The 10,566-nt window shown below is 41.7% G+C and overlaps 1 protein-coding gene across 1 annotated transcript; it reads right to left on the bottom strand.

The window, feature by feature from the left end:
- Positions 1 to 1,663: 1,663 nt before the first annotated feature.
- Positions 1,664 to 3,493, bottom strand: LOC147408855 (uncharacterized). Its single transcript, XM_086417137.1, has one exon. It carries the CDS (start codon positions 3,491 to 3,493, stop codon positions 1,664 to 1,666), a length of 1,830 nt encoding a protein of 609 aa, XP_086273263.1.
- Positions 3,494 to 10,566: the final 7,073 nt, after the last annotated feature.

The following is a 10,566-nucleotide window of genomic DNA, read 5'->3' as shown; positions in this document are numbered from 1 at the left end:
ATTTGATGCCCCATACCCGAGTTTGATGACCTTTTCCAATCTATCATTGCTCGGTGTTACAATTACTATTCCCACCCCCGAGCCTGAGTAGTTTGACGATCCATCGACAAAAATTCTCCATCCTGCCTGCTTGTCCCATAGCTCCACTTCTTCCGTCCCTTCGTCTTCATTTTCTAACTCTTCCCAGTTCGGATCCTCAACCGGGAAATCCGCGAGGAAATCTGCCAATACCTGCCCCTTTATTGCTGTCCGGGACTCAAATTGTAAGTCGTACTCTCCGAGGATTACAGCCCACCTCGCCATCCTCCTTAACTTTTCGGACCTGTGCATCATTTCTTTCAGCGGGGTGTCCGTCACAACCCGGATGCGGTGGGAAAGGAAGTAGGGCCTGAGCTTGTGTGCCGAGTAAACGAGCGACAATCCCACCTTCTCCGTCCTGGTGTACTTAACCTCCGATACGCCCAACGTTTTGCTAACGTAATAAATAGGATATTCCCGTCCCATTTCAACTTTAAAGAGAACGGAGCTTACCGATGATGGACTGGTCGCCAGATAAATCCCCAGCTCCTCTCCTTCTTCCGGAGAGCTAAGGATCGGTGGCTGCCCCAAATACCTCTTTAGGTCGCTAAAGGCTACCTCGCACTCCGTACTCCATGCAAAATTCTTCTCCTTCTGCAATAACGCGAAGAGCGGGCGGCATCGATCGGATACCCTGGAGATAAACCTGTTTAGCGCAGCTATTCTCCCTGCCAACTTCTGCACCTGCTTTTGGTTAGCGGGGCTCGGCATTTCTACCAACGCCCGGATCTGGTCTGGGTTTGCCTCGATACCTCTCATGGTAATAATGTGCCCGAGGAATTTCCCAGAGGAAACGGCGAAGACACACTTCTTCGGATTCAACTTCATTTTGAAACTCCTCAGCCGATCAAATGTTTGCTTGAGGTCTGACAGATGGTCTCCCGCTCTCTTGCTTTTTACCAACAGATCGTCGATATATACCTCCACAGTCTTCCCGATCAATCCTTCGAACATTTTTGTCACGAGTCTCTGGTAGGTTGCCCCGGCATTTCTCAGACCGAACGGCATAACTTTAAAACAGAACAGCCCTTGCTCGGTAATGAATGATGTCCGTTCCTGGTCTTCCACTGCTAGGGGGATCTGGTTATACCCCGAATATCCGTCCATAAACGACATTCTCTCATGTCCAGCAGTGGCATCGACCAACCTATCAATCCTTGGCAGCGGGAAGCTATCCTTTGGGCATGCCTTATTCAGGTTCGTGAAGTCGATGCACACTCTCACCCTTCCATCCTTCTTCGGCACTGCTACTATGTTCGCTATCCATTCTGGGTACTCTACCTCCCTGATAAACCCGGCCTTTAAAAGCTTTTCGATTTCCTCATTCACCCCCTGCCTGAGGCGCGGCGACAGCCTCCGGGGCTTCTGCCTAATAGGTCGGAAGCTTTCATCAACATTTAATCTATGACACGCCACCGACGGGTCTATCCCAGGCATGTCCTCCAATGACCATGCAAATACATCCTTGTTTGCCCTCAGAAGTTGGAGTATTGCTGCCCTCTCCTCCTGCAACATCGTGGTACCAACACTAACTATCTGTCCTCCATCGCCCCCGAGATCCACGGCTTCGACTTCCTCCTCACTGTTACTCGCTGCTCGCGCAGCGGCTGCTTCTGTAATTGCTACAAAGCTCATTAACAGTTGGAGTTACCTTTCTCTTCTTTGGTGGGACGGCCTCGGGGCCTCGGTCTTGCTTCAAAGCCAGGTGAAAACACCTCTGCGCCATCTCCTGATCTCCCCTGATTTCCATTATTCCTTCCTTACCCGGGAAACGAATAACTTGATGATAGGTTGACGGGACTGCTTTCATCTCGTGTATCCATCTCCGGCCCAAGATCGCGTTATAAGCCGAGTCTGCATCTATTACCACAAATCTTGTCATTACCACTTTAGACCCTGCTGAGATCGGGAGTGTGATTTCTCCTACCGAACTGCTAGCGGCACCGTTGAACCCATAGACGAGGGTCGGCGTTGGCTCCAAACTTCCTGAAACCCCCATTCTCTTAGCCGCGCTTAGGAAGAGAATGTCCACCGCGCTCCCCGAATCCACAAGTATTCTTCGGAGCTCGACGTTTCCCACTGGGAGCGCGATTACTAACGCGTCCTGATGGGGCCCTACCGTCCCCCTTAGGTCACTCTCTGTGAATACGATCGCCCGGGGGTTCGCTCCGCGGTTTGTCGTTCCAACTTCCCGTACTCCTGATTCCACGCTGTTAACCCCGACCATGTGTCGGATCTTTTTTACCTTCTCTCGAATCTCCCTCCTAGACGGTACTTCGGCCCCTAATAATCCTGTGATGGTATGAACTATCCTGCGTTCTTCCGTCTCTCGACGCCCTCCTTTAGCTGGCCTTCTTTGCTCGGGCTTTCGCTCAGCTCTCTCGGTAGTCTCCCCACTTCTCCTTCCTCCCGTGGAAACATAACCTTTGAGCTTCCTTGCATCGATCATATCCTGGATGATATGGCGCAGCCTGTAGCAGTCCTCAGTAGGGTGATCCTCAGCCTCATGATACTCGCAGAATGGTTTTCCGGGTTTCCCCTTATACCCCCGTGGCGGCTGAACGAAATCGGGCTCCCCCCTTATGCGCCTCAGTATCACGGATAGTTTTTCGTTGAGCGGGGTATACACCCGGCCTCTTTTCCACCACGACTGCTCGTTCGAATCTCTCCGCCTTTTCTTACTTCCTTCCACTCCGGGGTGGGTCGGTACCTTTGAAGCGTCTACTCCTCCTTCGCTGTTAGCCACTGTCTGGGTGCTTCTTCTTCTGCCCTTCACAGATTCCTCCACCAGGATGTACTTTTCCACCTTCGCATACAAATCTTCTAAACGAGTAGGATCAGACTTGATCAAGGACTCATGCAACCGTGTTCCCGGGATCACCGCAGCGATGCACGCCGCGCATGCTGTGGCCTCGTCCATGCCCTCTACGTCCAGGGCTCTCGTTCGAAAACGGGTTACGAACGACCTAATACTCTCCCCGGGCTCCTGTCGAAGGTTAAATAGAGTGTTAACTCCGACCTTCTTCCTTCGCAGGTGCACGAACTGCCCAACGAACGCTTCTTCCAGCTCGGAAAAGTTCGTAATGGACCCAGCTGGTAAGGCCTGGAACCACATCATGGCCCCGAGCCTCAAGGTTGACGGAAACAGCTTGCAGAGCAACGGATCATCATTTTGGTACAGCACCATTTGACTTCTGTAGTGCAGTATATGGTCCATGGGATCTCGCGTCCCGTCGTAAGTTTCAAACTTTGGCATGTGGAACGACCTGGGTGGTTCTGACTTCATTATCGCCTGCGAGAATGGTGTCCCCTTGAGTTCCCGAATTGCGTTCCGTACCTTTTGCGCGGGATCCTTTCCTCGCGCGAATTCCTCATCCCTCCTTTTGAGCATCTCCTCCACTTCCTTCCTCGTCATGGTTTCTTTAACTTCGGAGCTTCCCTGCTGCGTTTTTACTGCTGCTGAATCTTCAGTCCAATCTACCTCCGTTCTTGCCGCTCGAACAGGATGGTCGCTACTCTGCTCTGCCCCTGGGCCTTCCTCGGTCTCCGCACGCTCGCCTAACCTTTGCCTGAGCTCTTCGTTTTCCTTTCTTATTTTCACTATCTCATCATTTTGTTTCTCCAACCCCCTGCGCATTTCCTCTCTCATCTCTGTGAGTAAGTTGTACATTGCTAGCATTGGATCCGGCGCGTTTGGGGGCGAGTCTGCTGGTAGTGGATTTGATGGTTCTCCACGTTTTCGCCTCTAGCTCTTCCCATATTGGTCGTTTTCTCCTTGTAAGTTTCCCACGACGGCGCCAAATTGTAGATGCAAAATGGCTCTACACTTTCCTTCTCTTTAAGCTCGGGGGGACCTGCAAAACAGCCCACTCCGACGATCAAGTTAGCAAAATTGATCAGTGTAGTGTGTTTTTGAGAAGGAGCGTTCGAACCTCTTTTACTTATAGTTTTCTTCCTTATATAGGCGTTCAACTTGATCGTTTTCTGTGCGCCACCCCTTGAGGTGACTTGAGGTAGTTAGCTTACTCCCTGACATGTCAGCTGCAGGAGTTGTTGCAACTGCCCTATCGCTTCTGAGAAAGTCAGATTTGATCTGACATGACGTGGGTGTTAGAACTGGCTGTCTATTGCAGGCTTATCTGTCAGACCTGTCACACCGACCTACGAGCTGATGGCACAGTTCCGAGCTTCGAATACATGCATTCGTCGGGATTAATAAACCGAGCCACGACCTCAAATCATTAAACTTGGCCCCTGCTCGAGCCACGTGTCCGTGCTCAAGAATTTCCCCCCACAATATTTACTTCAAGTCTAGAAGGGAATCCATTGACCATAGGCTGAATCAGTTTTGATCCATAGCTTGGAAGCCCTTTGCATAGCATTTGTGTCGCATTATGCTTGTAATTGAAGGCAAGGCAAATGAGACAATCTCCAATATCTAGGATTTCAGAGGGCGGTTTAGGGAGGTGTCAACCTCGAACTTGGGATATATATATATATGTAACGATAAGACCACACCATGATAATGGCATTAAGAAACGCAATCAAGCCTGATACTAGACTGTATAATTCCCCTTGCGAAGAGCAGGGCCAACAACTTACAAGACTTGATAACCCGAGGGGAGAAGTATGCCAAACTAGAAGAAGACTAAAGCAAAAGAGCAAGGAAGAAGTCCATTGTCAATGTCATGGAGCACCCGATTGTAAAAGCCTGAGTTGGAAAGATTAAACCAAAGGAGAAATGATTAAAGCAAAGCAGAGCACCCAAAAATATGCGAAAAAGGAAAAAGAGAGACTTCTCAACCTTAAACTTCCAACTAATGATAAAATGACGTGCTGACACATACGAGGCCTGTACGTGATTAACATGACAAGTGCATAGAATCATAGATCTTTTTCCTTGTGTATTCCAAAGAAAAAGATGGTTCTGTGCACTTGTCAAGTCAACCACGTACAAACAGCGTGTCATTTTTTCATGACTCTAAACTTCCCTCCACAACTGCTACTGTCGAAATTGAAGAAATGCCTTTACTTTATGTAGCCTCGTCAACCCCCCAATTTTCAATTTGACTCAACTCCATGGACATTCGAGTCAATTCGAGTTTTTGAGTTTGGAAACTGTGCATGATAGATGAGAGCCACCTTAAGGAGTTTAGTTGGGGAACTGGAGGCAACAAAGACTTGTGACCTTGTGGCGCTGGACCAAGGGATTATGAAGAGGTTGAGAGGAGATCAAAGCGAGACACGATCATCATGGGCGTGTTCAAGAAGCCTATTATGAAAATGCTTCATCTAAAGCCAGATTTAAAATAATTTAAAAATACATCATTAAAACAATGAAAATAAACCTTAAAATGTTTGATTACCCAATCTTTGACTCAGTCTTGCATGATAGACCAAGATAAAATGAACAAAATACCCTCATCTTCAACCTTGTGAAAATATCCCTTGATTTTCACTTTTCCCGAAACCCCTTATTTTCAACATCTAAGACCATGTTTTAACCTATTGAACTTCTTCAACTCATCATTTTCAACCTCATCCAAAACTCTATCTTTTCTTAAGGTTTGATAATTGTAGGAGATAGAATCTTTACCCTTAAAGTTGAAGACAATGGACTTTTGGAGAAGTAAAGGTCGAGAGCATTTCAACCGTTTTATTTTGGTCTCTCATGAAAGACAAAAGTCAAAGGATATATCATCAATTTGAAAACATAGGGATGTTCCACCAAACTCAGAAGGGGCTCTTGAAAATTATCCTTGTGGTGTGGTGTGGTGGTGTTATATATAAGCTTTATCAGTAACAATTTCACTTATTGTGCTATTTTATAATATAACGATACAAAATTTGGGCTACAATGAGTTGTAGTCATTTGTCCTTAATGGGCTGGACCTAGACTTTATTTATGATAGTAGTTCGTTGTTAATGGGCTGGACCCTGACTTGGACTTGTTTTATATCAATGTTATAAGGTGCTGTCATATTAAAATTCAGATGGGCCCATATTGACAGCCGTAGTAGTTCAAGTGGGAAAATGCGAATTGACCTGGGAAAAGGAAGTTTTGTTTGGATTCGCCTCTTTTTTAGTTTCCTCCTTGATTTCGGATGGCTATGTAGTATGTACGATAATGCAGTCGTATGTATTGTTACTTCCAACATCACACACGTGACTTTCCAACGAATTTTTGTAACAAATAATAAAATAAATAAGTTGGTTTAGTTGCTTCCTCTTATTCTTGGGAGTGATTATTTTAGATGTATTTTTTATTTTTTTTTTCACTATTTTAAAATTTCCATTCAAATCAAGATCACAACTGCATAAAATCATACAAAATAATATAAAGATATATGTAAAAAAGAAAGAGATTTTTTACGTGATTCAATAAATATGCTTATATCCATAAGTTCAAGATATATACTTCTCGATTCTCTCTTAGTTATATAGAGCTTCATCCAAATAAGATCACACGTATCATTGCCATTAATTAGTACGACATGAACGATTCAGATGAGAAAGAATTTTATCCCTCCATACCTACTATCTATCATAAATTAATCATATTGTTTGCTACATCAATGTCACGCATGAGAAACTTGAACATGATTTTCGAAGAACATATATATGTTGTACTGCTGCAACTCACCAACTTATTTGATCCATAGCATTGAATTTAAAGTATGAACGGATGCATTTGGTAATGGAAAATGCGATAAGAAGTGCATATGACGACATCCCACCCACAGAATTTATTATAAGATTAAGACGATGAAAATGTAGAAATTTTAGATGGGACTGATTTTTTTGTCCGATTGATCTCTTACCATAGAGTAGATAGACAATGGGCTGCGTGCATGCAATGTTGAATAGACATGGTTAGAAACTCATACCATTATGTTTTAAACTCCAATCGAAACGTGACACGTAAACATAAGAATCATGATTTTAAAACTTGATTTCGCGTCTCGTCTCGTCATGCAAGATACCGAGCGGTTAAAAAATGAGAAGAATTAACGTGGGTTTTCAAACCATGATAGGAACACCTAACCTAATCCCGATAACATCAAGATCAGTGTGTGGTGGTAGCTCAAGAACGGTGTGTGTGGTGGTAGTGTGATGATTTTTAGAGCAGATAGTACGCTCTCTAATTCTGGCTGAGTGTGTGGTCGTTATTTTACAAATCCAGCTCAATCGTTCGTTTTTTTATTGTCAATTATTGATCCAGACAGAAAAGGGTACTTTTGGTCTCTTAAAACAATAGGATTCAAATGTAGGTTACAGTGTCTACAAAACTTAGCCCAAATTTCATTTTAAAGATGAGTGCTGATTTTCGAACTAGCAAGTGTCAATACTCCGCTGACGTGGCATGAACATAACTTTACATTAATCCTCATAGAAAATGTCTAACTGGTATCCCGAGGAAAAAAAAAATATATGTGGTTTCGTCTTCGTACCACGTCAGCCGAGTATTTACCCAGTGACGACTTCTTGATTCAAATGTCATCATTCTTTGAGGATTAAAAAACCACCACAATGGGGTAGATCTTGAATGTTGCAAATGACTCGAAAATGACACTATTAGGGCAAGCATCACCCTTCAATTTTAGAAATTATTGTACATTTTTTCCTTGGACATATAAATGCTGCACAATTTAATCGTACAAATAAATAAGGAAAAATTATTTAAAGGACCTCGTGGAGGGATTTCTTTCTAAATAGTCTCTAAATTTTCAATTATAACATGACTAGACATTTAATAAACTTTTCCTTTCTAAATGGTCATTGAACCTCATCTCAGCTGTATAAAGGTATTTGAAATAAGGGAACTACCATTTTCTAATCTTCTTCACATAGTTAGGTTTTCTAATGGTAATTACGATCATTTTCAACGATCTTTGATCATAAATAATGAATTGAGAATGATATTCTCTTAATTTTGAATATCTAGATGTAATTTTTTTTTTTTTCAGTGATTTATAATACAAAAAATTTGAAGAATGAAGTTGAGATTTGATTAAATCAAACTTTTGATTTGCAATCATATTTATGCATCTTTGAGATTTCGAGGAGATTAACCAAATATCAAAATTGAAAAAAAAAAAAATTTGAAAAATCTTATTTGCATTACAGCATCGACTTCACCACTTTTTATTTAATTACTGTCTAACTCGAATCTCAAAAGATTATGATGTAATCATAAAAACAAATTGAATCTTAACTTTGTTCTTCAATTTTTTATTTTATAAATCATTGAAATTAAAAACTATATATATATGGGTCCCGTTCGGCACCCTAAGTTTTACCACACACTTTAACAAACGCGTTTTGTCTTACATGGGTTAGAAGTTTCGGAATGAGCTGATTTTTGGTGAGGATGATCTCTATGGTGAGGATATCATCTTCACCAAAAATCAGCTCATTCCAAAACTTCTAACCCCATCAAAATTGATTTACAAAAAATGGACGGTCCACGATTTTTCAACGTGTAAACATGGGGCTAAACATTTCGGAATGGACTGATTTTTGGGGAGGATGATCTTCTAATCATAGAGATCATCCTCACCAAAAATCAGCCCATTCCAAAACTTCTAACCCATGTAGGACAAAAAACGTTTGTTAAAGTGTGTGGTAAAACTTAGGGTGCTGAACATTTCCCTATATATATATATATATGTCCAAAATTAAGAGAATATAATTCTCCATTTGTCATTCATGATCAAAGATTGTCAAAAATGATCATAATCACCGTTGGAAAACCTAACGCTGTGAAGAAGATGAGAAAATGGTAGTTTGAGTATTTCAAATACCTTATACAAGTGAGATGAGGGTTGGGGCCATTTAGAAAGGAAAAATTTACTAAATGTCCTGTCAAGCTATAGTCCAAAACTTATGGACTATTTAGAAAGAAGACCCTCCACGAGAGTCCTTTAAGTAATTTTCCCAATAAATAAGAGAGGGAACAAGGTGCAAATGATACTTCATTGCAATCCATTCAAAGCAAAAACAAAAAAATCAAAAAAAGAATCATACTACAGTGCGTGCATTCAATAGTTGATGTGGCAATGCACAGGTAACCATAGATTTGTTTTCTTCAACATACAAATTAAAATTCAACGGTTTGACCATCAAAAGAGTCCATCATTTTTCAAACAAAAATACAATGCTCCTTATTTGTAGGAACTTTCATTTATCTTCTTAAAGTCATGATAAATCACCAGGCATACTCAATCAACACCCTTGGTGCGACAGGCTCGAGGATCGTAGATTTGCATACCTCGGGATAGACCTGCACCTTTTTATGGGGAAGCACAGTTCTATATCTCGAGGAATGCACATCTACAATCCTCGAGTCTGTCATGTAAGGGTGCCGATTGATTAGGCAACGTGCCAAGTCAGATTATCACGATTCATCTTCTTATATGTGAGAATATGGACGACAAGTAAGGACAAAAGATTTTCGGTGCACTCTTTTTATAATTCTTTGTGCAACAATAGGGATTTGTCATTTTCTCATATTTCAATTTAGGGCCCAAAAGTGTCAAGTAAAGTCGTCTTTTTTCACATTGACGACAACTCTAAGAAGAATTCAAACGGTGGACTTTTTGATGCAGCATGGCTGGTGTGGGGCGAGTTATTGTGTGCTATGCATGGATAATGGTGAATCATCGGATCATCTTTTTCTTCAATGTAAATTCACACATGACATTTGGGCTTTTTGTTTAAAGTTGTATGGGATTATAACATGTCTTCCCAAATAAATTAGGGATCTTTTTATTTGTTGGTCGACAATTAGTCACTCATTTAGCAATGCAAAGACGATGTTGTGAAGTATTACACCATTCACAATATTTTGGGGAGTGTCGTTTGAAAGGAATAGGCATATTTTTTAAGGGAAACCGAAAGACTGTCCAGATATGATTATATCTATTTTAGGTCTTACCTTTTGTTGCTCCAAAGTATATAAAGAGTTTAGGAGTCAGTTCTTTGAGGATTTTTTGTATAATTGGGATGGGATTTGTTGCTCTACGCATGAATAACGGATGTTTGTAAGGCCTCGCCAGGTTAGTTATCTCGGCCAATCTGATTCTATTTTATGAATGAAATGTTATTTATCAAATAATAATAATAATAATAATGGAAGCCAGTGCTTAGAGTAACTAATCAAGCTGAGTTTAAGTTTCCAAAGGATTGGGTAAACAATAGTGGTGGATCCATACATAGCCCTGAAAAGCCGGGCACATTAGAATGCTCTGGGAAACCAACTCAATAGCTTTATAGATTTTCTTTTTGTCTTTTTTAATGGTTTGGCCGGATTGAATTATTGGTTGATTTCATCACATGTTTTTCCATAAACAAGATAAAATGTGCATAACCCAGTTTTATCAAAACTATATGTTCTTTCAAATTAGTAGTCACTAACTCAAAAAAGATCCTATATATCATATGAGTTCTTCATAGAGGAAAAGCAGTTCATACAACCCATGATGAAAA

Source organism: Akebia trifoliata, chromosome 2, assembly GCF_017979445.1.
Source record: "Akebia trifoliata isolate Shusen 1 chromosome 2, ASM1797944v1, whole genome shotgun sequence".
NCBI classification, from domain to species: Eukaryota; Viridiplantae; Streptophyta; class Magnoliopsida; order Ranunculales; family Lardizabalaceae; genus Akebia; species Akebia trifoliata.
Note: the sequence above shows the minus strand (reverse complement) of the source record. Positions and strands in the feature narration are given on the sequence as shown.

Excerpts from the sequence above, each read along its gene's own strand:
- LOC147408855 (XM_086417137.1), bottom strand. The coding sequence starts at position 3,493 with ATGACGAGGAAGGAAGTGGAGGAGATGCTCAAAAGGAGGGATGAGGAA.